General features: G+C 51.8%; 9 protein-coding genes across 9 annotated transcripts; 5 read left to right on the forward strand and 4 right to left on the reverse strand.

Moving 5' to 3' along the window:
- The first annotated feature begins 141 nt into the window (after positions 1-141).
- On the forward strand, positions 142-1,661 carry TrAtP1_004505 (uncharacterized protein). Its single transcript, XM_066112331.1, has one exon. It carries the CDS (start codon positions 383-385, stop codon positions 1,352-1,354), a length of 972 nt encoding a protein of 323 aa, XP_065968414.1. The 5' UTR covers positions 142-382; the 3' UTR covers positions 1,355-1,661.
- Positions 1,598-3,569, reverse strand: TrAtP1_004506 (uncharacterized protein; the record flags this gene model as incomplete). Its single annotated transcript, XM_066112332.1, has 4 exons — positions 1,598-2,403; positions 2,513-2,767; positions 2,820-2,874; positions 2,934-3,569. 4 exons carry the CDS (start codon positions 3,567-3,569, stop codon positions 1,598-1,600), a joined length of 1,752 nt encoding a protein of 583 aa, XP_065968415.1.
- Positions 3,570-7,723: 4,154 nt separating this feature from the next.
- Positions 7,724-8,684, forward strand: TrAtP1_004507 (uncharacterized protein; the record flags this gene model as incomplete). The annotated part of the gene is made up of 5 exons (XM_014084010.2): positions 7,724-7,743; positions 7,829-7,901; positions 8,091-8,197; positions 8,293-8,519; positions 8,596-8,684. 5 exons carry the CDS (start codon positions 7,724-7,726, stop codon positions 8,682-8,684), a joined length of 516 nt encoding a protein of 171 aa, XP_013939485.1.
- Positions 8,685-9,337: 653 nt separating this feature from the next.
- TrAtP1_004508 (uncharacterized protein) lies at positions 9,338-10,396 on the reverse strand (the record flags this gene model as incomplete). Its single annotated transcript, XM_066112333.1, has 5 exons — positions 9,338-9,899; positions 9,983-9,987; positions 10,082-10,131; positions 10,206-10,237; positions 10,350-10,396. The coding sequence occupies 5 exons, from the start codon at positions 10,394-10,396 to the stop codon at positions 9,338-9,340; spliced, it is 696 nt and encodes a 231-aa protein (XP_065968416.1).
- A 337-nt stretch (positions 10,397-10,733) lies between these two features.
- Positions 10,734-13,334, forward strand: TrAtP1_004509 (uncharacterized protein). Its single transcript, XM_014084012.2, has 4 exons — positions 10,734-11,912; positions 11,975-11,993; positions 12,071-12,497; positions 12,590-13,334. The coding sequence occupies exons 1-4, from the start codon at positions 11,872-11,874 to the stop codon at positions 13,051-13,053; spliced, it is 951 nt and encodes a 316-aa protein (XP_013939487.1). The 5' UTR covers positions 10,734-11,871; the 3' UTR covers positions 13,054-13,334.
- Positions 13,335-13,836: 502 nt separating this feature from the next.
- On the forward strand, positions 13,837-16,053 carry TrAtP1_004510 (uncharacterized protein). The gene has a single exon (XM_066112334.1). The coding sequence runs from the start codon at positions 14,277-14,279 to the stop codon at positions 15,273-15,275; it is 999 nt and encodes a 332-aa protein (XP_065968417.1). The 5' UTR covers positions 13,837-14,276; the 3' UTR covers positions 15,276-16,053.
- Positions 16,054-16,503: 450 nt separating this feature from the next.
- TrAtP1_004511 (uncharacterized protein) lies at positions 16,504-16,734 on the reverse strand (the record flags this gene model as incomplete). The annotated part of the gene is made up of 1 exon (XM_066112335.1): positions 16,504-16,734. The coding sequence occupies one exon, from the start codon at positions 16,732-16,734 to the stop codon at positions 16,504-16,506; it is 231 nt and encodes a 76-aa protein (XP_065968418.1).
- Positions 16,735-18,785: 2,051 nt separating this feature from the next.
- TrAtP1_004512 (uncharacterized protein) lies at positions 18,786-20,162 on the forward strand (the record flags this gene model as incomplete). The annotated part of the gene is made up of 5 exons (XM_014083370.2): positions 18,786-18,899; positions 19,073-19,229; positions 19,284-19,441; positions 19,605-20,042; positions 20,112-20,162. 5 exons carry the CDS (start codon positions 18,786-18,788, stop codon positions 20,160-20,162), a joined length of 918 nt encoding a protein of 305 aa, XP_013938845.2.
- A 1,019-nt stretch (positions 20,163-21,181) lies between these two features.
- Positions 21,182-22,925, reverse strand: TrAtP1_004513 (uncharacterized protein). Its single transcript, XM_066112336.1, has 3 exons — positions 22,195-22,925; positions 21,741-22,097; positions 21,182-21,665 (listed from the first exon to the last, which is right to left on the reverse strand). The coding sequence occupies exons 1-3, from the start codon at positions 22,749-22,751 to the stop codon at positions 21,371-21,373; spliced, it is 1,209 nt and encodes a 402-aa protein (XP_065968419.1). The 5' UTR covers positions 22,752-22,925; the 3' UTR covers positions 21,182-21,370.
- Positions 22,926-22,941: the final 16 nt, after the last annotated feature.

The raw sequence follows: 22,941 nt of genomic DNA on the forward strand, positions 1-22,941 counted from the left end.
TGCAGCATGGGAGCTTCGCGATCAAGCTACCGTAGCTGGTCGAGTGTCACGGATGGAGGTACGATGTTCCGGCCAAGGTGGGGTCGTTGTATGTACTTCGGCTACTCTACTCGGCTGCACGTATACAAGCAGGCATTATGCCATCACTACAGTACGGCTATTCTCATGTTTGTATAATTTGTGATTCGATTTCAGTCTGCTATCGCATCTCAACCTGATCGGCTTCATGCCATAATATCTGGAACCCCCCAATCTCAAATCTCTGAATATACTTTTCCATCCATCGTAGTATACTATCAGCCACCATCTCTATACGCCTAGCCATCGCTGCAATTCACCATGGCAGCGCGAGCGTCTTCCATACTGCGCCGCTCCTTATTATATGGTTGTCCCAAATTATCCTCGTTCAAGGATCCCTGCTAAGATCATTTGTATAGTACCTGCGTCTTCCCAAAAGATGCTCACCAAGTCCCTGGGCTTAACAACGGACAATGTCACGTATGATTTGGAAGATTCTGTAACCCCCTCTCAAAAGGGCAATGCTCGGAATCAGTTGAAACAACACTTATCTGGCCTCAAACTGCGCCCTTCCACCATTTCGGAGCTTGCCGTTCGAATAAATGCAGTTTCCACCCCATTTGCTCTCGACGACCTCAGTACGCTGGCATCGGCGGATCGCGTTGATGCTGTTGTTGTGCCCAAAGTCAACTCAGCTGCCGACTTGATGTTTGTCACCGACGTATTGCGGCATGTCGCACCAGCGCGGCATGAAGATGGCGCAACAGATCCTATCAAGATCATAGCGCTTATCGAGTCTGCACGAGCAGTCATGGACCTCTCATCCATTTGCAGAGCCTCCCCCTTTCTCAGCGGCTTGATATTCGCTGCTGAGGATTTCGCACTTGATCTTTCTATAACAAGAACACCTTCATTGACAGAATTTCTCTATGCAAGATCGGCCATTGTCACAGCAGCTCGATCGTATGAACTGCCAAGTGCCATCGATTTGGTATGTACCTCTTATCGAGGTGATGACGGCCTGCAGACACTGGAAGAGGAGTGTAGAGGTGGAAAAGCCATGGGATTTAATGGGAAACAATGTATACACCCCGGACAGCTAGAAACTGTCCAACGACTGTTTGCCCCTGACATCAAGGATGTAGAGTGGGCTGTTCGCATCACTATTGCCGACGAAAAGGCAGCAGCCGCTGGGCGTGGTGCGTGGACGCTGGATGGGAAAATGATTGATGCTCCAGTGGTTGGCAAGGCCCACGCAATAGCTGCCAAAGCAGAACAATGTGGGGTTGATATTCAAGACCTGAGAGCCAAGTGGAAAGATCAAGAGCCAGAGTAGCGACATCCAATATCAGCAGCCATTCTTAGAAAGCCTGATTTCGTCAATATGAGTGCCAAAATGCATACCAGGAGAGTCATCTCCAGCATCAAAAGGTTGTTGGGGTAGTCCCCAAGTCGATCAAGAAAGATTCGAATTCCTTCGTTGTTAGGACATGCAGAGAGCGAAATCCCAAGTCGTAGGTAGCTTGCAAATATGTAACAACTAGGCCGTCGAATGATTGAATAAGGTCCTCAGAAACATTCAACGCCACATCATATAATTTGGCTGCCAGACAAATGCAGATTCTGACTCATTTGGGTCTTCTTCGGGATATGAAAGCCTTGAATAGTGCCTAGGAAATCGATCCACAAAGTCGTGGGGCCGGTCTTGTTGAGGGGAACGAACACGGTATCCAATCTCACGCAGAGGCTTGCTTGGCTGTACTGTAGTATCTAAAGTATTTGCTTCAGCTGGAAGCAGCGCCTTGTCAATATAGCGCGCAGATGGCTCATCAGCACCGAGTATTTCCCGCTCCATTCTTCCAATGTACGCTTGTAGCGTTTCACCAGGTATGTCGTCAACGATTTGTGATATCCTCTGCGAAAGGGCATTGGCTGCTGTGATACTGTAGGCATCACTATGTTGCAAATCAATGACTCTAGAGGCATCTAAGCGGTCAAAAGGTGATGAGCCACTGGAAAATGGTGGAAGTAGGGCGTTTGACAGATAAGGGCCGCTGGTACTGTTAAAGTACGATATCGGAGGTGTTTTGTCGCGAGGAGTAGTAGTGTCTTCGATTCTCGTCCCTCTGAAATCGAAAGCTTCGGCAACTCCGTTGGGTACTTCAGGAGGTGATATTTCAAAGACAGCATTGGGCGAGGATTCTGGTCTTCTCGGTCGGAATTGGTGGTCGGCAGTAGTCGTACTATATGGCATATTCCCTCTAGTCCGTTGGTGTAGCCAAGGGCTCACCATGACACCCTTATCCTCGTACTTATGGGGATCAACAGCATCCTGACCATTGGGCGTGAGATCTTCCCGACTTCTGACAGCAGTAAGATCTTGTTCTATGGCACGTCTCCCCCTGAGTTTTCTGTGTAAGACTGCGGGTCGAATTGACAGCCGTCGGATGGCTGCGAATTGATAGGCTTTGTGGTGTATTGCTTCGTGGTGTACGGCTGCCACGCTGTAGTGGTCGCTCGTTATTGTTTCCGTCGTCACTGGAGTCGATTGTGCCAGTAGGGTGGCTGGCAGATTCCGGGGGTGGATAATCTGCTACCAGTCGTTTCAACGCGCCAGTGAAACTCTTAGTTTCGTCTGGACGAGGGTTTCTTTTTTTCCGTTGTTTTGATTCTGGTATCGGATCGTCCTTGTCGCGTTTCTCGACATTTTTGTGGTTGAGGGGTATATCGTTGAACGCCAAATCGGCCACTATTGAAATGTTAGAAGTAGAGTCTGCCTGAAATTCATAGCATATACGCACACGAGGCTGAAGTGCGCCCATTGACGAATAAGCCTGGGGTGAACTTTTGTTCTAGCTTTTGGATGTTAGATTTCTCTTGGTAGCCAATATCAAGAGATAGAATGGAAAAAGTACCGTAAGCTTCTCGCCTGGATTTGCAATCGCCTTCGAGCGGAAATTGTCCATAACCTCTCGGCTAGATTGTAGTCTCCCCCTTTTTGACACGCGAGTCAAAGATTTCTTTCTTTTTCTCTTCTCCGGTCGTTCATCCTTTGACTTTGTGGACTCGTAGCGATCTCGTCGAGTCTTCCGTCGAGGTTGCTTCTCGAAAACATAGCTCTTCGTTAACGGAGCCTCTGATGTCGTTGATGCTGGTCGTATGTTATGGTAATGTCGCTCTCCATCGTGCAAGCTCTGGCCATGATCGCGGTCTGGGGCCGACTCTCGACCCTCATGATGGCATTGCGACTGTGAAGGGCTGTTCTGGATAAGAATATCTGATGACTGGTATTGTCCAGATTTCGGCTGAATACGAACAGTCGTCAGTCCATTAGGATGCCATGAGAGATTATTGGCATCAAGGGGACTTTTTGGCTGTGGAATATCTTGAGGAGGATCGTTCTGCATGTGATTTAACCAGGAAGGGATAAAGTCGGCCCGCGAGGAGAGACAGCCGTCATTTGCAACAGGTAGAGGAGCTGGAGCACGCCTCTGGTCTCTGTGGTAGGTCGTGATCCTGTCTGTAGAACCACGATGCTTATGACGCGTCATGCTGATGCCAGGTGGCAGCCGGCTGGAAACGATTTGATAGCTGGAAAGAATCAAAGCAAGCCACGAGCACGGTGACGGAAACGATTTGGCACGGAGAATCAACTGGCTTGCCATCAAATCTATGGAAGCATTTACGAGTCTGGCTATGGCTGGAAAATATATGTGCCTCCTCTCCTATACACGGCAAGAGCTGTGCTTGCCAAAACCAGCCAGTGGAAGCTGATACTCACGCAGGAGGCAGGAAGCAGCTATTCACAGCTGCACATATCAGCCAAGCAGCTGCCACCACTCCAACCAGCAAATCTTTTTTTTCTCATCATTTGGCAGCAAGCCCAGTTGCCGTGGCCACAATTGGGCTCGACGCCGCGAGGCATATTCTGCCGTCGCTGAGGACTGGCTGGGAGGTGCATGTAGGTATTCATCGACTGCTTGCAGTGCTTGCAATAGCTCCAGTACTGTACTCTACAGTAGGATTGCAGTGGCGCTGCCTAAAGCAGCAAGGTTGTGCCATGCATCGATTTGCTGTCCCATAGGCTCTGGGCATATAAAAGAGGATCCTCTAAATTAATTAACGTGCGTGCGACTTGCCCCAAAGCAGCCGAGTGGAGGGTACCCTCCCCCGCTCTGGACAGCTACCAGGCCCATGATTGGCAGCGACTAGCCAAGAAGCCAAGATGCTGTATAGCAGACGGGACGGCCTTGCCAGATATCATCACCCGTGGAGATTGCAGCAGGTATGGTGATGCTAGCGAAGCGCAGGAGCAGGGTAGCTGCTGGAGATGGGCTAGTATCTTATGCGAAGAATACCAGCCTCGGAAGCTGACGCCGGCTTTGCTGCTTACAGGCAGTGGTGGCTCGGATCAAACAACAAAAGAAGCAAGGACGACGTCCCATTCTCCTCCAAGTATACACAAACAACCTTATGCTGCCGTGCTAGTACCAGGTAGGCGGATCGTTGACACAACCGTTGTGAGGTGTGGTAGGACTGAGTACCACACTAGGGCTGGAGGGCAGCGGTTAATTGCTGGACAACAGGCAATGACTATGCCAGGATAGGTAGTGCCGGTATAGATGGAGTTATGGTTGCGAATGAGTCCAAATCTGTGGGAACATTGAATGCTCCCTGGGCGATCCTCAGCTAGCAGCTCTCTTCCGCGCACTGAGATCTCAAGGCCTGATCAGTGATTACCAACCGAAACACGAAACCATACAGTATGACCCGCCTTGGAGGCTAGATGCGTTGATGGGGTCGAATCCGACTTTCGGGTCGGTGGACTTTTGGGAGTGGAGCCGAGGAAAAGCGCGCGCAAGATCCTGGATTGCCAAAGCTCGGATACCGTTCTGTGTTGTCCTTGTACCTAATCGTATAATTTATGACCACTACACTATACCAGGTAGTAGTACCAGCATCGGGGTCGTTACCCAGGTCTGGCGAACAGATCATTTGCTCAATGCAGGGGAATGCCAGTGAGCGGCTTACCAATGGCACAATGCCGTATACGAAGTACGACAAGCAATTGGGCAATAATGCGCGGCGCCCTATCAAGAGGCCAATGCCGGCCAGGCACCGGGAGTGGACTGGGAAGGCTGTGCTTTGCTCTAGCCAGCTGAAGAGCAAATCAAAGGGACTCTAGCACTCACAAGCCGGCAGGATTAGATCAGGGGTTCACAGACGACAGACTGGTTGACGTGGATCCCTCGCACCTAGCGGCTAGCTTACGGTCAGGCTGGCTTTGGGGGGCTGTTCCTGAACCTTTTCCCGACCAGGGGGGGCCCAGCACGGCTCAAAAACAAGTTATCGGCATCGCAGTGGAACTAGCAGGGTGCTTCACCTCTGGTGAGTTGGACTGCTGTTGGTTGTACCCGCATGGGAGAGAATACCTACAGTAGGTAGGGCATCTGTGATAGTGTCCTTGAACTGCAGTTGTTCTCGTAGTTTGTGGGAAGCCAAGAGGTAGCGACTGACCTAAGAGCCAAGAGGAAAAAAAAAGGGTTGCTCTGTATCATGCCCCTTTGATAAACACCCACCCAACAGACATTGGGCCTGTAACAAGAGACACAGTACTGGGTCATTTGTAGCCATCTTGTCTTTGGCATAGGAGCGAGATCTCAGAATATACCACAAATACGGAGGAAATGAAAAGAGTAAGCCGCGGATGCAAGGTCAATCAGTCTTCATCTAGTTTTGTTTTGCTCCAGGGACGACACCCTTCCCTCAATCTGATATGCTCGTACAAGTACAACATCTTCACCACAGTAGCTCGACCCCGGCACCGCTTGTTCCCAATCCAAGCCCCGGTCACGCCATCTCTTCTTCATAGCGTGCTATGGATACTCGGTCGGTACAGCAAATAGGATTTACACGGAGAATTTTCAAAGTACGGCCAGCTCGGTCACTTGGGATCGCACTCGGAATTGCTGTATGTGATAGAATCAGCACAGGTCCTCCATTGTGCCCAAGACAAACGACGAGGGATGCCACACCACGGCTGTTCAGCAGCAGGTAGCACGGCCTGGGCCTGCATTGACCTCCCTGGTGGAAATGTAGTGGAAATGTAGCATGCGCTTTCCTCTCCTTGCGAGGTGCATTGCAGGTGTTCATCCATAGCAGCAGCAGTAATCACTGGCAAGGCCCTGGTACCATCACCAACCGATGAGCAGACGCATGAATCCAACATGCTGCGAAGCCCTTTTGATCCCAATTGCCCTTGACAGGCAGAACTCGTAGCACAACTCGTAGTTTGTCCAGGGCTCCTTCTGGCTATTATTGAGCCGGCTACGTCATTATTAGCCTGACTCTATTTTCCGCTACGAGGCGGTCACCTGCAGTTCTGCCGCGTACGTGGTGGCACGCAAAGTAGCTGCCAAGTAGCAGCAGTTGCAGGAGAAGGTGCGTCTGATAACGCCAGCTGCCAGCGTTTGGCGAGCGAGTCACAGGTACTTGTGCTTGGAGCTCGTACCGCAAGGCACAGCACAGCACAGACTCGACGGCTCTCCCTCTCAGTTCCCTTTTTCTTTTTCTCCCCTTCACAAACCTCATCCCAGCTCCTTTTGCCGTTGCGACAGCGGCTTCACTCTCAAGGCTTCAGCGCGCTCCATCGTCCGCCCGCCTGCTCGAGGCCCGCCGTGATACCCGATAAGCATCCGCACCAGCAAGGCTCCCTCAGAACACACTATCCGACGCGCCGCGGCCATCTTGCCAGCATAGTCCAGCTTCCAGACTGGACCTGGGGCATTTTAATTAGCGCATAGCTTAGGACAGCGGCGTCGATCGCTGAAAGGGCGAGATCAGCAAGCCACAACCACGTTGTGTGGCCCTCTTGTTAGGCCTGGACAAGCCGTTTGAGCACGGCGAATCAGCAACAGTCTGCTAGGTAAGGCCGCGCAGTAGTCTGCATTTTTCCTGTCCCTCGCTGCAGTATCGCATGGTACGCCATTGGCGTGTCTGGCCTCCTTGTTCTATCTCAGTCACCGTCACCGTCACTTCTCCCGCTCGCTCTCTTGCTGTCTCTCCCATTCCTTTACCCGTCTTGCCCTCTCCCTGCGCTTGTGGCTTGAGCTTGGCACTGCCATCATCTGGAGGACCGGCGTTTGGCGATTCTCCCATCACTCTCAACATCCCAGCACACATCAACTGCTCCTGGAACCTGGCCATAGCCTTTCCGCCTATCCAAGCAAGCTCTCTCTTCTTCTCGTACGTTGCTGCCAGCCCTTGTCGACCAGACCCCCCTTGACGTTGAAGCATGCCACCCTATGCCTGCCTTTAGCCAGGCTAGCGGGGTGTCCTGGAGAGCCACAAACCGCATATTGCTCACACAGTAATACCCCATAGTATCCAAGGCCAGATGACACTATGGGAGGTTTGCCTGGACATTGACAGCGCCGCCACCAAGTGGTGGCTTTTGCGCGCCATATGCAGCTTAGAGGGCTTGACACTGCCCTGCCCAAGCCGTTGATTCTCCCCAGGCCATCTGCTATCACCTGTTGAGACTAGTTCTTGCAATCTTTCCCCCCTCCCCTACCGAGCCAGCTATACATCCCGATTCTGCACCCCGCCTGACAATATTAGAACATTCGGTCAGGGTATCGCAACTCGAGACAAGGACTGTCACATCCACCAGCATCAGCAAAAACAAGACCTCGTGCATCTCGAAATGTCGAAGCTTTTCATTGGGTAAGTTCTCCCATTCGCGATGTCGTTGCCGTCGCCCGCCCGTCGTGGAGACGATTTTGGACATGCTCCTGACTGACAGTTAAAGCGGCCTGGCCTGGCACACCGAAGAGGCCACTCTTCGCCAAAAGTTTGAGGAGTTTGGCGCTGTTGAGGAAGCGGTAAGCTTGTCCTTTGTTCGTCCGATAACGCCCCTGGGGCAAAGCCCAACTCGTTTGATTGATTGATTTGGCTCGCCTGGCTTGGTTTTGATTCATGAATGCCAATGGCGTGGATCATTTCAACCGATGACAACCCCCTATCGGCGGCAACTCGTGCGTGGAGCGTTTTTCTAATCTGGTTTCGTCAAGGTTGTTGTGAAGGATCGAGATACCGGCCGCAGCCGTGGCTTTGGCTTCGTGCGATTCGTGCAAGAAGCTGATGCCCAAGCTGCTATTGACGCCATGAACAATGTCGAGTATGAATTTTGGCTTCTTCTTTTTGCTTCGTCTCACAAATCCTTTGCGGATTGGATTTGCCTTCTGGTAGAAGAGTTCTGATCTTTTTTGTTAGGTTTGACGGGCGAACCATTCGTGTTGATAAGGCATCCGATAATGGCCCTCGAGGCGGAGGAGGATTTGGCAATCGTGGCAACGGCCAATCTTACGGAGGCCGTGGTGGCTACGGAGCACCGGCATACGGAGGAGCACCTGGTTATGGCGCTCCAAACATGTATCAACAGGCCTCGTATGGTCGTGGGTACCAACAGCAGCAGCCTCAATATGGCATGCCTCCGCAAGGTATTTCAAAGCCAGATTGTTGCTATTGTCGGCGCATGCTCGCTCGTGCTCGGAAAGTGCTAACCCCTGCTTCTAGGATACGGTGCCCCAGCCCAGTATGCCAACTACCAGAATGGTCCTCAGCAGCCGCCGCAGCCTCCTCAGCAAGGCGGCGGATCCTACTAAACAAGTCCAATAAAGCCGCCGCAGATTCTCATCCAAAGTCTTCCCGTTTTCCCACAGAGAGAGGTTTAGAGCCCTTCCAGAGCCGCAATATCGAAGAATAAGGACCTAGGCGTGTTCTTCTGGTTTCGCGAGCGGCATCTTCCAGAAGTCCCAAAACGGAACATCTATGAGCGTTCAAGATATACCCCGGATTTGTGTTTCTTTCGATATATGGATGAGCTGTTCGGCTTTTTTATTAAGATTGCTCGACGAGAAGCTATTTGGAGAGGGAGGATTTCTTTTTTCATCTTTTTTTTCACTGCCGATATTTTACTTGTCCCATCTTGTGCTTTTGGAATCCAAAAAGAAAGGGGAGTGGTTCTTGCACCATCGTTTGTGGGAGGGACTGGCCGGGATCACGGACTAAGGACAAGGGAGAGATTTCTGGTAGAGATATCTGGGGGGGAATATTGGAACCATATATGTGGGCCACGTTTCTAAAGAGAGGCCAACTATAAGATTGGCGACGTTAATGACGGGCTATGATTAATATCTAAGTCGGCCAGTGTGACAGATGGGGCGGCATTTCTATCATTAGGAGTGAGGAAAAAAAAAAGCATTTGCGTTCAGTGCGACTCGTTGAAGTTTTCGTCCTTGTCTTTTGTGTGCCTTGTTTATGCAACAACTTTTTCGATCTCCTCCGCTTCTTGTGTGCTGGCGTCTTGTTTGAAATTGGAAACGGGGTCCAGATCTTGGGGAGCTTTCATGGATCCATTGGCGGCGAGTTCAAGAGCCCTCACGCGGCGCGCAAGATCACTAACGTGGACATCTTCACTCTCCGGACAGAGCTCAGCCAGGGCTGTATCGAGGCCGAAGAGATAGTCCTTGTTCAGCCCGCTAGGGCCACGGCTGCGCAAGATGTGCTCGGCAAGCTTCTGGGGATCTTGAGGGCCGACAAATTGCTCGTTATCAGGCGTGCCAATGTAGACGAGCGTTCGGATGGGAGAAGAGCCGTCGGCAGGATGGAATGGCGTATAGTGGATGGAGTAGCCGTTGATCTCTCGAATGTCAAGATACTCCTTGACTTCTGCGACGTGGTCGGCTTCGATTCGGTAGGCTACACCCCATACCTTATCGGGAGCAGAATCGTGGTGATCGGTGAGTTGTTCCCAGTGAGACCGTTCAATGAGAGTAACTACTCGCCCGGGAGCTTCTGGAGTTCCTCGATGGTCCTCACTGAGGCAGCAGTTGGGTTAGCATTGGAACAGTTGCTCTAGGACTCGACTACTCTTGCAAGAAAACCACAGGTGCTGTCATACCTGGCCTATTCTATGGTTAGCCATCCGCAGTACTGGAAAAAATGAGCGATGAGTGAGTGACAGCGCGAGACCGTCACTAAACGGTTCAAAGATACGTACCTGCCAGAAACGCCTAACATAGCCAGTTATCCAGCCCGGCACTCTTCTGTCTACCTGGTGTTAGTATTTTAGGGAGACTCTCTAGGATGACGTCTTATATGTATGGGTAGGTAAATATATATACCGAACCAGGGAGGGGGCTTCCATATGAGGCTCCTACAGGTTGGGCACCCATCAGCTATCAGATATATGAAACAGGCAGAGGAGCAGGGCATCAGCAGAGGAGTAAGCCAAGCAGAGCAGTGCCACGTCTCAGAAAGATTCTTACCCATATCCACAAATCCAGAATTCCGACGAAATGTCCGATGCAGTCATTGTAATGGGTCACACGAGATATTCTATCTTACCCGTTGCTCCAGGCCGACTAAATAGATGCACTACCGAAGGAATTTGAGTGATGTAATTACAAAATGAGGACGGCAAATACAGCAAATAACAGTCTACTACAAGTCTGACGAATGGCAAGTTTGGCGGCAAGACTTGAAGAGAGGGAACAGCCTCATGGAGGAGCGTTATCGTTGGAAACCACAATGAGTCCAAGTCCAGCCCGGTAAGAAAATGAGATGCTATATCGACAGTGGACATGATTACAAAGCAAGCCCATCGAGTCATGACAAAATGACATATTAAGAGCTCGACAAGACACAATTGACAACAACCTCGCCCGGTTTTACTTGAGCGAATAAGGATCTACGAATGGATTCATCTGCCAGCTGAGGGCAGGTGGACAAGGCTACCTAGGGATGTCCATGCACGTTGAACCTCGTGATCTGGACGACGCGAAGAGTGAACAGAGAATTGCCTACTGTGGAGTCTGGGTGCCATTGGATTACGCGCAGAGCCTCAACAACCCCCGTGGCGGCTGTGCAAGTTTCCAATGGATGGATCAACAGTCGTGCATGCTGTTTTGACCTTGTTCTCGCATACGCGGATTCCAGCTTTCAGCGCCTTTCTTGGCCGCTTGGCGGACAGCCAGCAACTCATATCAGAACAGAACAGATGGTCCAGGTCTTGGCCGACAATTTGGGCGCCTTTGAACGAGGATGGGCACGGCTGTCGATCGACACGAGAATGCGGACAGCCAAGATTCTATTTTAGTCTCGTCTCCTGGGCTCACGGAACGAACGAGCCCTGAATGGACGGTCTGGAAGGATTAAATTGAGGCGCGGCACTCCAGGGCACCCCGCCCCAGAAGCTGGCGCAAGGCACAGGGATCGTCTTGCTTGCAGACAAACCTAAACTAAGCCGTCGAGGATTGTCTCTGTGTGACGGATTTGTACTGTAGCTGAGCTGAGGTGAGGTGCCGTTAACGCGTATTCCGGCCTACCACGGCACGGAGTATCGCATCGCCGGCAGTGCTCGACTAGGTTTACGACAGTCATCTGGGGCTTGATGCATCATCCTCACGCCAAGGCACAATCCGGCGATACGCATTTTTGCTCGCCCTTTTCCAGCTGCAATCTTAAAGACCGCGTCGGCGTCGCTTGGAATTGACACAGCGCGGCTCCTGTTTCCGAACGCTTGCAGGCTTGTAGCCCCTATTCTGCGTCTTAATCTTGGCTTATATAGACCGTCATTTCAAGCCTTGCTGCCCCGCGCAGGCATTTGCTGCTACACCTTTTGCTTGCCTCTCGTCTCCCCCACCTTGGGCTGTTATTCGATTCAAGAAGCTTCTACGAACAACGAGCGCGCATCGCCCGTCGCATAGAAATCTCTCGTTGCGATCCGTATTCTTCACCCACTGTTTCTCTCCTCATTTCCGATTTTCGCGTAACAAAAAAAGAAAAAAAATGGCCTATCAGCGCCCTTACGACGAAGACGCTCTGCCCAGGTATGCCCCGTCGCGCCCCATGATGCGAAACACCAGCCCACTAACTCGGTCGCCAACAACAGATTTGCCGAGCCTGAGCCCGTGAGTTTTGCTTGAACCGACTGTCTCGAGATGGAATGGCGGCAGAAGTTAACCAGCCAGCATGTGCGTCTTTACAGAAACCAGGTTCGGTGCCACCACAGCATGGCGGACCGCCTCCACAGGCGAGATACGATCGACCGCCGCAACAGCAGCAATACCACCAGCCGCAGCAGTACCAGCAGCACCCTCCTCTCCAGCAGCAGCAGCCTTCTCCCAGACACGACCAGCATTATGACCGTCCCCCGCGGCAAAATACAGGCGGGCATGGCCAAGGACAGCCGAGATACGACCAGCAACAGCAACAGCAGCGACACGACAATAGATCACCGATTCATCACCCAGGGGCGTATGGCCTAGGATCGCCGCCTCCTGTTGCCGCTGCCCAGCGCCCGGCAGCTCAACATCATCCTGCTGCGACCTCCAGGCCACCGCCGTCTCCCGCCAACGATGGGAGTGGAGCTGACCCGACGCTGCTGCCCCTGTTCAGGGCTGTTGACAAAGATGGTGAGGAGACATGCAAACTTGAACGATGCCCGATGTGGCTTAATAGCAAGGAGCTGAACGATGGACTAACATTGCTATCTCTTTGAACATAGGAACTGGACACTTATCCGAAAAGGAGCTCTCAGCAGCCTTGGTCAACGGCGACTGGACCGCATTCGACATCCAGACGGTCCGCATGATGATCCGCATGTTCGACTCAGACCGCAGCGGCACCATTGGCTTCAACGAGTTCTGCGGCCTCTGGTCCTTTCTCGCCTCGTGGCGCACTCTTTTCGACCGCTTCGACGTTGACCGCAGCGGCAGCATCTCCCTGCCCGAGTTCACCGACGCCCTCATCGCCTTCCGCTACCGCCTCAGCCCGCAGTTTGTCGAGCTGCTGTTCCGCACGTACGACAAGCGCAACGAGGGCGTCATGAGCTTTGATCTGTTTGTTCAGGCGTGTATCTCGCTGAAGCGCATGACGGATGTGTTTAAGAGGTATGATGACGACCGGGATGGATATATTACGTTGAGCTTTGAGGATTTCCTGAGCGAGATTTTGAAGCAGATGAAGTAAAAAGGGAGAAACATTCTGTTGGAATCATGGGAAATTAGAAAAGAGAGAGATGTTAAAGGAAGGAAAGAATGGGCTGGATTTGCTTGGGGGGTTTTTTTTTATAAACTTATACATCATATATTGGCGGATAGGTCTGCGGAAGTAGACAATGTCCAAATGTCGACGCGGCTTGGCAGATGGATGCGCGATACCCTGGGAGATGTGAGGGCATCTCATTTGTGTAGGCGAGACAAATTTCGATTTAGCTATTATAATCATCATTGACTTGACTTTTACTAGGTATACAAATTGTTCTACGCCTTGAACCGTGATATCGATGTTATTTCACAAAGCTCAAAACCAGTAACGCTGGCATTCTTGTTATTACTATCCTTTAGGTGATGGGCAGTGCAATACATGAGTACATTGGATGGTGACACTTGCGGAGAAACGGGAGTATGGTCCCAGCCTGATTGGAGCTTGGATTATTGTCAAGAGAAGATATTGATTGGTTACTCGGAGAGAGCTCTGCTTCTTGAAGCGGGGTTGGATCCTGTGGCACATGAAGCTGACGACTTGTCCGTGATACTAGTATCGGAGATTTTCATTCTATCCAGAACGCAGAATCGATAGTTTTGCCTAAATCCGAAGACACATTCATATACACAAGAAAAGAAGAGAAAAAAAGTCATGTCGACATATCCTGAAGCCAGTGTCTTGTGGTGGGACTGTTCCTCAATGTTCATCCGCTGCCCCCATTGCGGCGACATCCATCGCCATGGTTTTAATGGTCAATATCAGGTCGAACAATCCCGCCTATCGCACTGCGAAAAAAAAAAAGAGTTTTACAAAATTTGCTTCCCCCTCAATGGCCAGTACGAAATCGACAAGAACAGGGGGCTCTATGTCCGCGCAGGAGCTGACCCGAGTGAATATTTTGCGCGCTTCGATGCCGTTGAGGAGGTGGATGTGAGTGGTAAACGCAAATGGTACGAAGCAGAAGAAGAAGTTCGAGATATCGAGCCCATGAATAGGCTTCAAGCTGCGGTATCAGACATGGTCATGGGCAGGATCAAAGAATTGAAGGCTTACCTTGAGACTTCGTCTGAAAAGGACATTTTCTTCATGGCGTGCAGGCTTCGCAATGGCTCTCGCACGACGAAGACGAGTGGGATGCCTACCAAGTCCTTGTCGAGAGCGGTGAAGCTGAAAATCTGGAGCCTCCTGAGAAGAAGGTTCTTGAGATGTCGACATCTGGTAAAACGGCTCTGCACATGGCGGCCTGCGAGATGCACCCAGAGATTGTCAAGCTGCTACTTGACCATGGTGCTGATCCGAACGCAAGGATGGTGGATGGACGGACTCCGTTGATGGAAGCAGCTCTTTGGGGACGTCTGGATAATGTCAAATACCTTGTTGATCACGGAGCAGACAAGTCTTTACAATGCGTGCGAAAGGGGGTGAGGCTTCGAGCCATTGATTTTGCAAAGTACACCAAGGACAATCGTAAAGAGCGATATGAGCGGTCTGGTGGGGAGCACCATATTTACAAGGAAGCCACTTATGAACGAGACGAAGAACGAGAGGCAATCATCCGAGAGCTGGGTGACGAAGCTGTAGATGATGGCCATTGTGCTCAGGCTTCTGGACTACGTCTTGAGGGCTTTACTTGCACGTCTGTGATTGACGGAGGGGCCATCATATCTATGCTCGCCAACTTTGATGTCCCTCGCAGGAACAAGACGATAGGAATCCTCTTCCGGGGCGACTTGAATGGCACGTCGGCGTTTTCTCCTGTGGCTGCCATGAGTGGGTTTTCACACGAGCCGGACTCGGATCTCAACGTCCAGATAGCAGGCAGAAAGTGGACGGACGAGGTGCTTTACTTGTGCCAGATTACGGGACATGTGCTGCCTGAAGATGGGCATGATCAGGGTATACCGGGGCAGTTTTACGCTTGCCACGCGGAGAAGCAGTTGATTGCGTATCTAGTGAGCAGACATGTGTTTCTTCCACGCGATACTGACAATGGGGATTTTGGAATGGCGAGGCTACGTCTGGATGATGATTGTCTCGAGAAGAAGGTTAGGGAGCTTGTGGATATTGAACCGCCTCAGAGACTGAGAAACGCAGTCATCTTGGTGTCTCGGAGGGTGTGTGGTGACTGCTGTGCTTTTGTTGATGTTGTTAATGAGGCCTTGGGGCTGAATGTAGAGGTGCGAGGGGCGAGTTTGTGTACTTGAGGGGAATGAAGGTCTTATGAAGCAGTGAGACAGAGTATGTGCATTCTTTTAGGCTTTAGCTGCTGTTCTTAATACTATCTACTATCATTTGTTGTCTGGACTTGATTAAAGATGTGTTACTGGTAAGGTATTTTCGCTGCTCGAGAAGTTGTATTCGAGTTAGTCTTCTCGGCGTCACTAGCGCTTCGTATATAGCAAGTATAGAATCAAGATGGAATCACCAATTTTAAGGTGCTTATACACTGAAATCACATCATTGCGCCTTTTTGCTCCCGTTCCGGACTTGAGAATCTGGTAAAAAAAACGGGGTCAAGGCCTTCATCTTGACTCAGGTCAACAGATTTTCCAGTGATGTTGGATTTTCCAGAAGGCCTGGTCAAGATTCCCTCGACATGTCACAAACTGCAAAGCTTGACGCCTCTTTTTTTTGCGAACCAACTCTGGTCCCCTTGTCAAGAACCAAGTTCGTTTCGGTATCTTTCCGAGTATAGAGCGAAGAACTCGCACCCCCCCGGGCAGCTGATTCAGCAACATTATGCCAGTTGTTTGCAGCCATCCAGAAGCATTGATGTTGGAGAATGAGTAAAAATAGATGGCGACAAGCCGTGATATTTCGCTGCTATTGTGCCAGCCATTGTGCTGCTATTGAAACAACCAGACAACGGCCTTTTTTTCTGGTCCTGGGGCTAACGAGGGCGTCAAAGCTTTTGCTTCCCAAAAAGCTCTGCCCACGCCCAGATAAATAGGTGGGCGCATCAATCCCCATAATTCTTTTTCCCACAATCTCAACTAGTCTACGAAGAGCAACAATGGGGGGGGAACGGAAACAGAACATGTCGAAGGCTTCTAATTTTTTAATTTGTTTTTCCTTTTTTCTTTGGCACGGCAAAAAAAAAAAAGACCCCTGTCGTCGATATCCATTCTGCACGTCAGTTTTCGGTCGGAGGGACCCCCCAGCGGCAGCAGGGAAGAAGCAAAAAAGTGATGTCAGTCGTCCGAGTTTCTACTAGCTAGTCAGTGGCGCTTAAAAGCTTTTCATGCTCTTTTTTTTTTTTTTTTCCTTTGCGAAAACGGCAGCCGAAAAGAAAAGAGGTGTTTTTTTTGGTCTCTCTGCGTCGTATTATTAAACCGCCACCGCCTTTGGGCGAAACTAACACGCACTTACTCGCAGCTCGTTTGGTCGCAGCTTAGTAGCAGCTGTTAGCCTCGTTTGATAGGCTACAGCTTGCTATTCAGACGCTGCCGGCCAGCCCGACGAGGTGGTCACCTCAATAGTTGGTGCAGCAGCAGTTGAGCAGCAGCCAGCTTCTTCAGGGCTTTGGTACTTGTACTGTAGCTCCTGTACAGAGGCTGCAGAGGCTGTAGAGGCTGGCTGACGCCCCTCTTCGGCCCCGCCGGCGTCCAGAAGCGGCATCAGCTTCTCCAGGTCTTGGACGAGCTGCTTCCATGTCGCATGCATGGAGAAGAGTACAGTACACATACTGTAGCAGCTGTAGAAGCAGCAGAACTGCTCCAGCTTGTACTTATGTGGTACTGCAGGCCTGGCGGTACATTCTAGCCGCGAGCATTCCCTGCTCCAAGCCAAGCTTGCTTATCACTCTCTTGCCTAAGTGGGAAAGATTTGCTTGGCCAGGCAGCTTTAAAGGGTCTATAGCTTTTATCCCGACAAAGAGAATAGCCCAGGATCGTCCTTCATTCGCTCAGCAACTCATGCACTCGTCCATTCAGCCAGCTCAGAGCAACCTCACAATGGCTTCAATGTCACTTTTTTCTTTTCCTTTTGCTCTCGGGAGCTCCGCTACCGTCGAGCCGCCACCACGCCGCCTCTATAAAAAGCCCCGTATTGCATTGATTGCATCCCGTTAGGCCGAATCCGGGCTAGCAGGTAGCAGTGACCACAGCTCCCAGAAGCTCCCCTTGTTTCGCACCCTCTGCCCCGCCTGCCGGTCAGCTGAAACCCCGTCGAGTGAGCAAAACTGCAGCTTCAATCGTTGCTGCGTTTCGTTGCATCTTGTACGAGTAGTGCGAATACATGGAGGCCGCCCCGCCCAAGGGTCCCGAGTCAGTGCGTGCTCTGCCCGGCAAAGATGCTCAGATGCTCCAGCTTCCAGCGATCCATTTGATGGTTTTGCCACGAGGGCGGGTTGATGTGCTTTTCTCCTTCCATGGCGCTTGGGAAAGACGCCGGCGCCGGGACTTGCTGACAAGTATAGAGTACAGCTGAAGCTCGAGAATATATCAATCAAGACAAGACAACGAGAACAGACAGACGATGGAAACAAAAGACGAGATCAATAGTACTTACTGTACTGGAGTTACTGGCCAGCGATATCGAGTCCTGCATGGAGCATCGAACTGACCCATGCGCAGCAGCTCCCGCCAGCGCCCTGCGAGCTCGCCCATTGGCCACTCCCCCATCACAAGGGACCTTCTGGCGCTGCCGCATGTGCATATGCCAGGGAGCTTTAGCAGCGTTAGTCCCCCGTAGGATGCCCCAAGTACCCGCTACCTGCCGCTACATGCCATGCCCGGTGCCTTGATTGATTCAAGCTCTGCTGTCCACACACATTCCTTCTCGCTTCACACGCCTCTTCCCTCTGCTTCCCTCTCAGAGCTGCTCCGGCTGGCAAGGCAGGGCGTCCCCCAGTAAAAAAAACGGCAGCCCCTCCAGCGCTCCCTCCAGTGACACTCTGCAGACCTGATCATTTCGTCCGGTCGGAGGGTACCTCGCCGTGCTAGGCCGAGCGGGTGGTGTGCCGGGTATCTCTTGTCCAGGACGCCCACGGTACACTGTACGTTCCAGTCCCCTCCCAGCTGCAAACCTTGGCCGAGCTCGTAGCCTGTCTCATCTTCTTCCCATCTCTTCTCTACTCGTCTCATCCCACCATCTCTGCTTCGCCACTATCTAGACCAGACCAGACCTTATACCGTGTACCAGTAGCACTCAACCCGCAGTCGTATTTAAGCTGCATCGTTGCATCTCATCTCTCTCTCAGACCTCCCATACACCCTCTTCCGTGTCCAGTGCCTCGGCTACCTGCCGCCCACGTTTTTGTCGCTTTCGGAAAACCCACTTTGGCCTGCATATGGGTACATTTCGACGACTTTGCTTCGAGAACAGCTTCAAGCTCGCAGCTTAACTTTTGGCTGCGGCGCAATCGCTACTACTTAGCCTTCCAGGAACCGCCGGCGGATACCTGAACTGGGCTTGACGAGCTCGAACCGAGAGGACAAAGAACAGTTCTCATCTGCCTCTTCTTTTGCTCTCACTTTTGCTCTCACCTCTCACTTCATCGTCATTCTTCTTCCTGCGCTCTTGTCCTTTGCTCTAGTCTCAATAGACGCGGGCAACCGACATAGGCGGCGAATCGAGCCTCAGTACTTCTTGCTCGCAGTCGCCGCCGTCGAATGAGTCGACTCGACTAGCTGATCGTTCTCATCGACCCAATTGAGCAAGCTGCCAAGCTTGACTGCCAGACATTTCGTCCGCTGCTTCTGCCGAGGCCCAAAATGCCTCCGAGATCTACCTTGACGTCGTCCTTTTCCATCACAGACTCTCAGAATGAGGTTGTCTGCCCGCTCCGAAACCAGGACGGCTCAAGCTGCCGCAAACGATGCATCGGCGTGAGTACTGATTGCTTGTCTTGCTCCGTGTCCCTCCCAGCCTGCTTTTGCTTCAGCCCTCGTATTCCAGTCTTGCCTTGCTTCAGCCACCGCCGGCCTCACCCGATTCCTCTCAATGCTGTCATGACATCTGTTATAAAAACATGCCTCTAATGCCGTGCCTCGCCTTGTAGGAAAAGAGATACCGCTCCATGCAGGAGCATATTCGCCGTGCACATCCTGAGCATTACATCTCCAAGCTTCCCGCCACCGAGGAGAGCTTCCTGCTCATGATTAACACCCCGGCGCAAGACCGCCGCCAGGATGGAACGCCAACCACAGCTGCTTCCAGTTGGTCTCACTGACCTTGTTTCTTGTGTATTTGTCGCTAATGAGGCGCCCAAGGTTTCCACGATCGCCATTCATTCTACAGGGACGAATCGAGCAATCCCGGGACGCCGCGGCACGGCGACGACCAGCCGCTGCCCGGCACCAGCTCCATTCTCGGAACAGCCAGCGCAGCAGCCGCCCTGGCTGATTTAAAGAGGGAATCCGACGTGGAGGTAAGTGACCCAATGTCGCAGAATGCATGCATCAATCACATGTGCCCCGCGGCGCGGCTTCTATCGATAGAAGGGTGTCTTATCGGATGCAACTATCGATAATGGGATGCCCCACGATGTTTTGACAGAGGGCCGCTAACATGGAGCTTCTCATTGACGTCAGGGATACTACTCCGACCTGGATGCTCGGCGCAGGCCTAGAAAGTCCATTGAGCTGCCGCCCATCAACTTCAACAACATCACGAGCGATCCGTTTTCCAGCAGGCCTCGCGAGATTCTACCGTCTCTTCTAAACGTCTCACCACCCGGGCGATCCTCTACTCTACCTCCCCTCCAGCGCCCATTGGGACCAGCCCGGCCTCGCAAGCAGTCTATATCCAAGAAGAATCGCGAATCCCACCACAAGAAGAAGCCTTCGCGCGGCACTGCGGCGGATTGGCTACGGCGCATCCAGAATGAAAGCATCGGGCCCGGCGGCCGCGATCGAAAGGCTCTCTCTGCCGAGCCTTCCGCCGACTATGGCAAACGCTGGGAGGATCTGATTGATGCGGCGGACCAGGCCGCATCTGCAGCGGGCGACGTCAACGAGGACCGCACTCCGGTAAGCCGCGCTGATGGGGAGAAATCTGCTCATCCGTGTTCCACAGCAACATCTCTAACTGTATCAAAGATGCCTCAATCCCCCCGTCTCAATCCACCGGTCATCTCTACCTCCCTTTAGCCACCCCCAGTTCCACTCCGCCAGCAACAACTACCAAGCTTCTCCCTTACAGCAAGCCCTGACGCCGCCCTCGTATAATCAGGACGTGATTGAGCCCTTCCCGTCCGTCGAGAGCGGCGAGAGCGGAGACAACTTCCACATTGGGTCCCGCGGGTTGCCCGACTCCTCCCCGACCTACAACTCGCAAAACATCCAAATCTACTGTGCTGCCTGTCATGGCATTTCTCTACTCAAGAATTCGTATGCCTGCACAGAATGCATCTGCGGACTGTGCTCGAGCTGCGTCGAGGTTCTCATGTCTGAACATGGAGCTCGGAGAAAGTGCCCTCGCTGTGCCACAATTGGAGGCCGCTACAAGCCCTTCCAGTTGGACATTAGATGAATGGTTGCCGGCGATACACTGAGCGGTATCTTCTCTTTTCCATATTGTCCCTTTACAACTTTTGTCGATGTGTGAAAAAAAGTCCCACGTTCCGTACTTATATATTTTCGGCGCCAATATAAACCAGCTGCTGGGGAGGCGCATTAGGAAGCATGATACAGGTATTCTATTCTTCTCTCGACTGTGGAGCGAGCGAGCTCCTCTGTCGAACCTTTAACCATTTTCTTTAGAAGGTCAAACAAGTCCTATATCGGTCTTTTCCACCGGAATTTTTTTTTTCAATGGGTTCTTTCTTTTCTGGGTTTCCACCTCTTTGGTTATAGGTTCCATTCACTTGGTTGTTCATGGGTACACCCAGGGCTCCAAGATGTTTGTTGGTGTTTGAACTGGATTTGTTTTGATTCCCTCGTTTTTGCCGATTGGATTCGACGGGAGGTGTTTTTGATGAGTGACTTGGCTGGGACAGATGCTCGCTTTTGCTTTTCCTGAATGCGATTTTACATGGACTTTCACTTTTGGTTTGGGGGCTCGGGTTATGATTTATATGATGGAATCGGTCATTTTGGATGAGAAATGGGTTTCTTTTTGTTTTACAACAGTCAATAAATGATTATGCTTACATGCTAACTGAGATTTGATCGCAGTCGGTTGTAACTGTTAAATTGATTACTTATATACGCTAAATATTTGTATTGTCCTGTGTTCTTGTAATGTCGTCCATATAAAGCCCCATTGTCCTTTTAACTCTCAAGTTACCAATAATGCTCATTAAATATTATCACTGTTGCAAAAACAGATTGCCATGTTGCGAAATCATTTGCCCTTTTTATCCTTCTCCTGCTGCAAAAGTATATTTCTCACAGCAGCTCTCTGGTTCCGACTGCCGCCGAGCTTGGGCCCCTTGAGCACATCCGCAGACTGCTGCTGCTGCTTCTGCTGCTGTGTCGGCGCGGGGCGCTTCCTCTTGCGGCGCAGGGCCATCTCGTCGTAGTATTGCTGCCGGAACTGTTCGGCGAGGCGGTCGTCGGCGGAGGGGTCTGCGCCGGGGACGAAGGAGGAGGAGGATGCGGCTGCTGCTGTTGCTGTTGCGGCGTGTGTTTTGGGGACTTGGTAGACGTCGACTGGTGAGGGGTGAATGATTAGTTATGGGCTGTGGATTTTATGCGATGGGGGTGAGAGAGAGAGAGAGAGCTTACGTCGATTCTCGGAGAGGAATTGCTCGACCATGGCGTCGCGCGCAATGTCTTCGCTGTTGCGGCGGTTGCGTCCTCGGCGAGGAGGAACGGGTTTGGCAGTGTCCGTGTCGACGCGACGTCGCTTGTTGTCGCTCTTCATCTGGTGATTGCCAAGATTTGTCGTGTCGACTTCGACGAGTTTGCCGTGGCGCGTGGGCTGATCGCGCCACTTGTCCGCTGGATTCCCATTGTCGTTTTGGAGGTGCGCAGAGGAGGAATGAGGGGGGAGCTGTGAGGATGATGATGATGATGATGCGCCGCCTTGGGGGGGCGTGGGAGGCGTTGCGACTAGCTAGGCGGGATTCTATGTATGCATTCCTGAATGATTAGTCTGGCGCTCTGGAAGAATATAGCAGGACGTGACATTGTGTTCTCAGAGGGGGGGGAGGAGATAGAGGTAGCCTGGGAGACGTACATGTGTGAGTCGTCCAAAATGGTGAGGAGGCCCGTCTGGTGCATGAAGCGGTTCGTGATGCCGCCCACGATGCGATCGTGCGCCACTGTGCCTTCTTTATCCTGATCTCTCAGCACCAGCGCATGTTCCGCATCGTCTTCTTCGCCGGGTGCCGATCGGCCTTCTGATCGAAATCCCACGCCTCCTCGACGAGATGCTGCGCGGCGGGCGTTGCGAAGGCGCAGAGCTGCCGCGACGGCTGATTCTTCCGCTGTGTGATTGTCGTCGTCGCCGTCATCGCCATTGTCTTCTCTCTCCGAGTGTCCTTGTGTGGGGTTCTGCGCTTCTGCGCCGGTATCGTCCGCATCACGCCCAGCATCGACGTCTTTCGACTTGGACGACACGCCTGGCATCACCGGCGCGGGCGAAATCGCCGTCGCCACACCGTCGTTTGCATCTTCTTGTTCTTCCGCTGCTGGACCTCTTTGTCGGTAGGCTTTTCTCTTTTTGCCGGCGCGGAAGCGGATTGGTTCTATGGTCGGGCTGGGCTGGGCTTGTTCTGGTTGTATATCGTCCATGATTCTTTTGGTTTTTTTTTTTTGTTTAGTTGTAGAGATGAGAAAGAGGCTTTGGCAGGGCAATGGGGCTAAGGCGAATGTGGTGACTTCATAGTTTTGGGTTGAGATCCGGAGATTAACCGTGGCTGGTGACGACTTGGATCGTTCAAGTTGAATATCAATCAAGTTCTGCCATTTATCATATAAGCTG

The sequence above is a fragment of the Trichoderma atroviride genome, chromosome 2, assembly GCF_020647795.1.
Source record: "Trichoderma atroviride chromosome 2, complete sequence".
Lineage (NCBI taxonomy): Eukaryota > Fungi > Ascomycota > Sordariomycetes > Hypocreales > Hypocreaceae > Trichoderma > Trichoderma atroviride.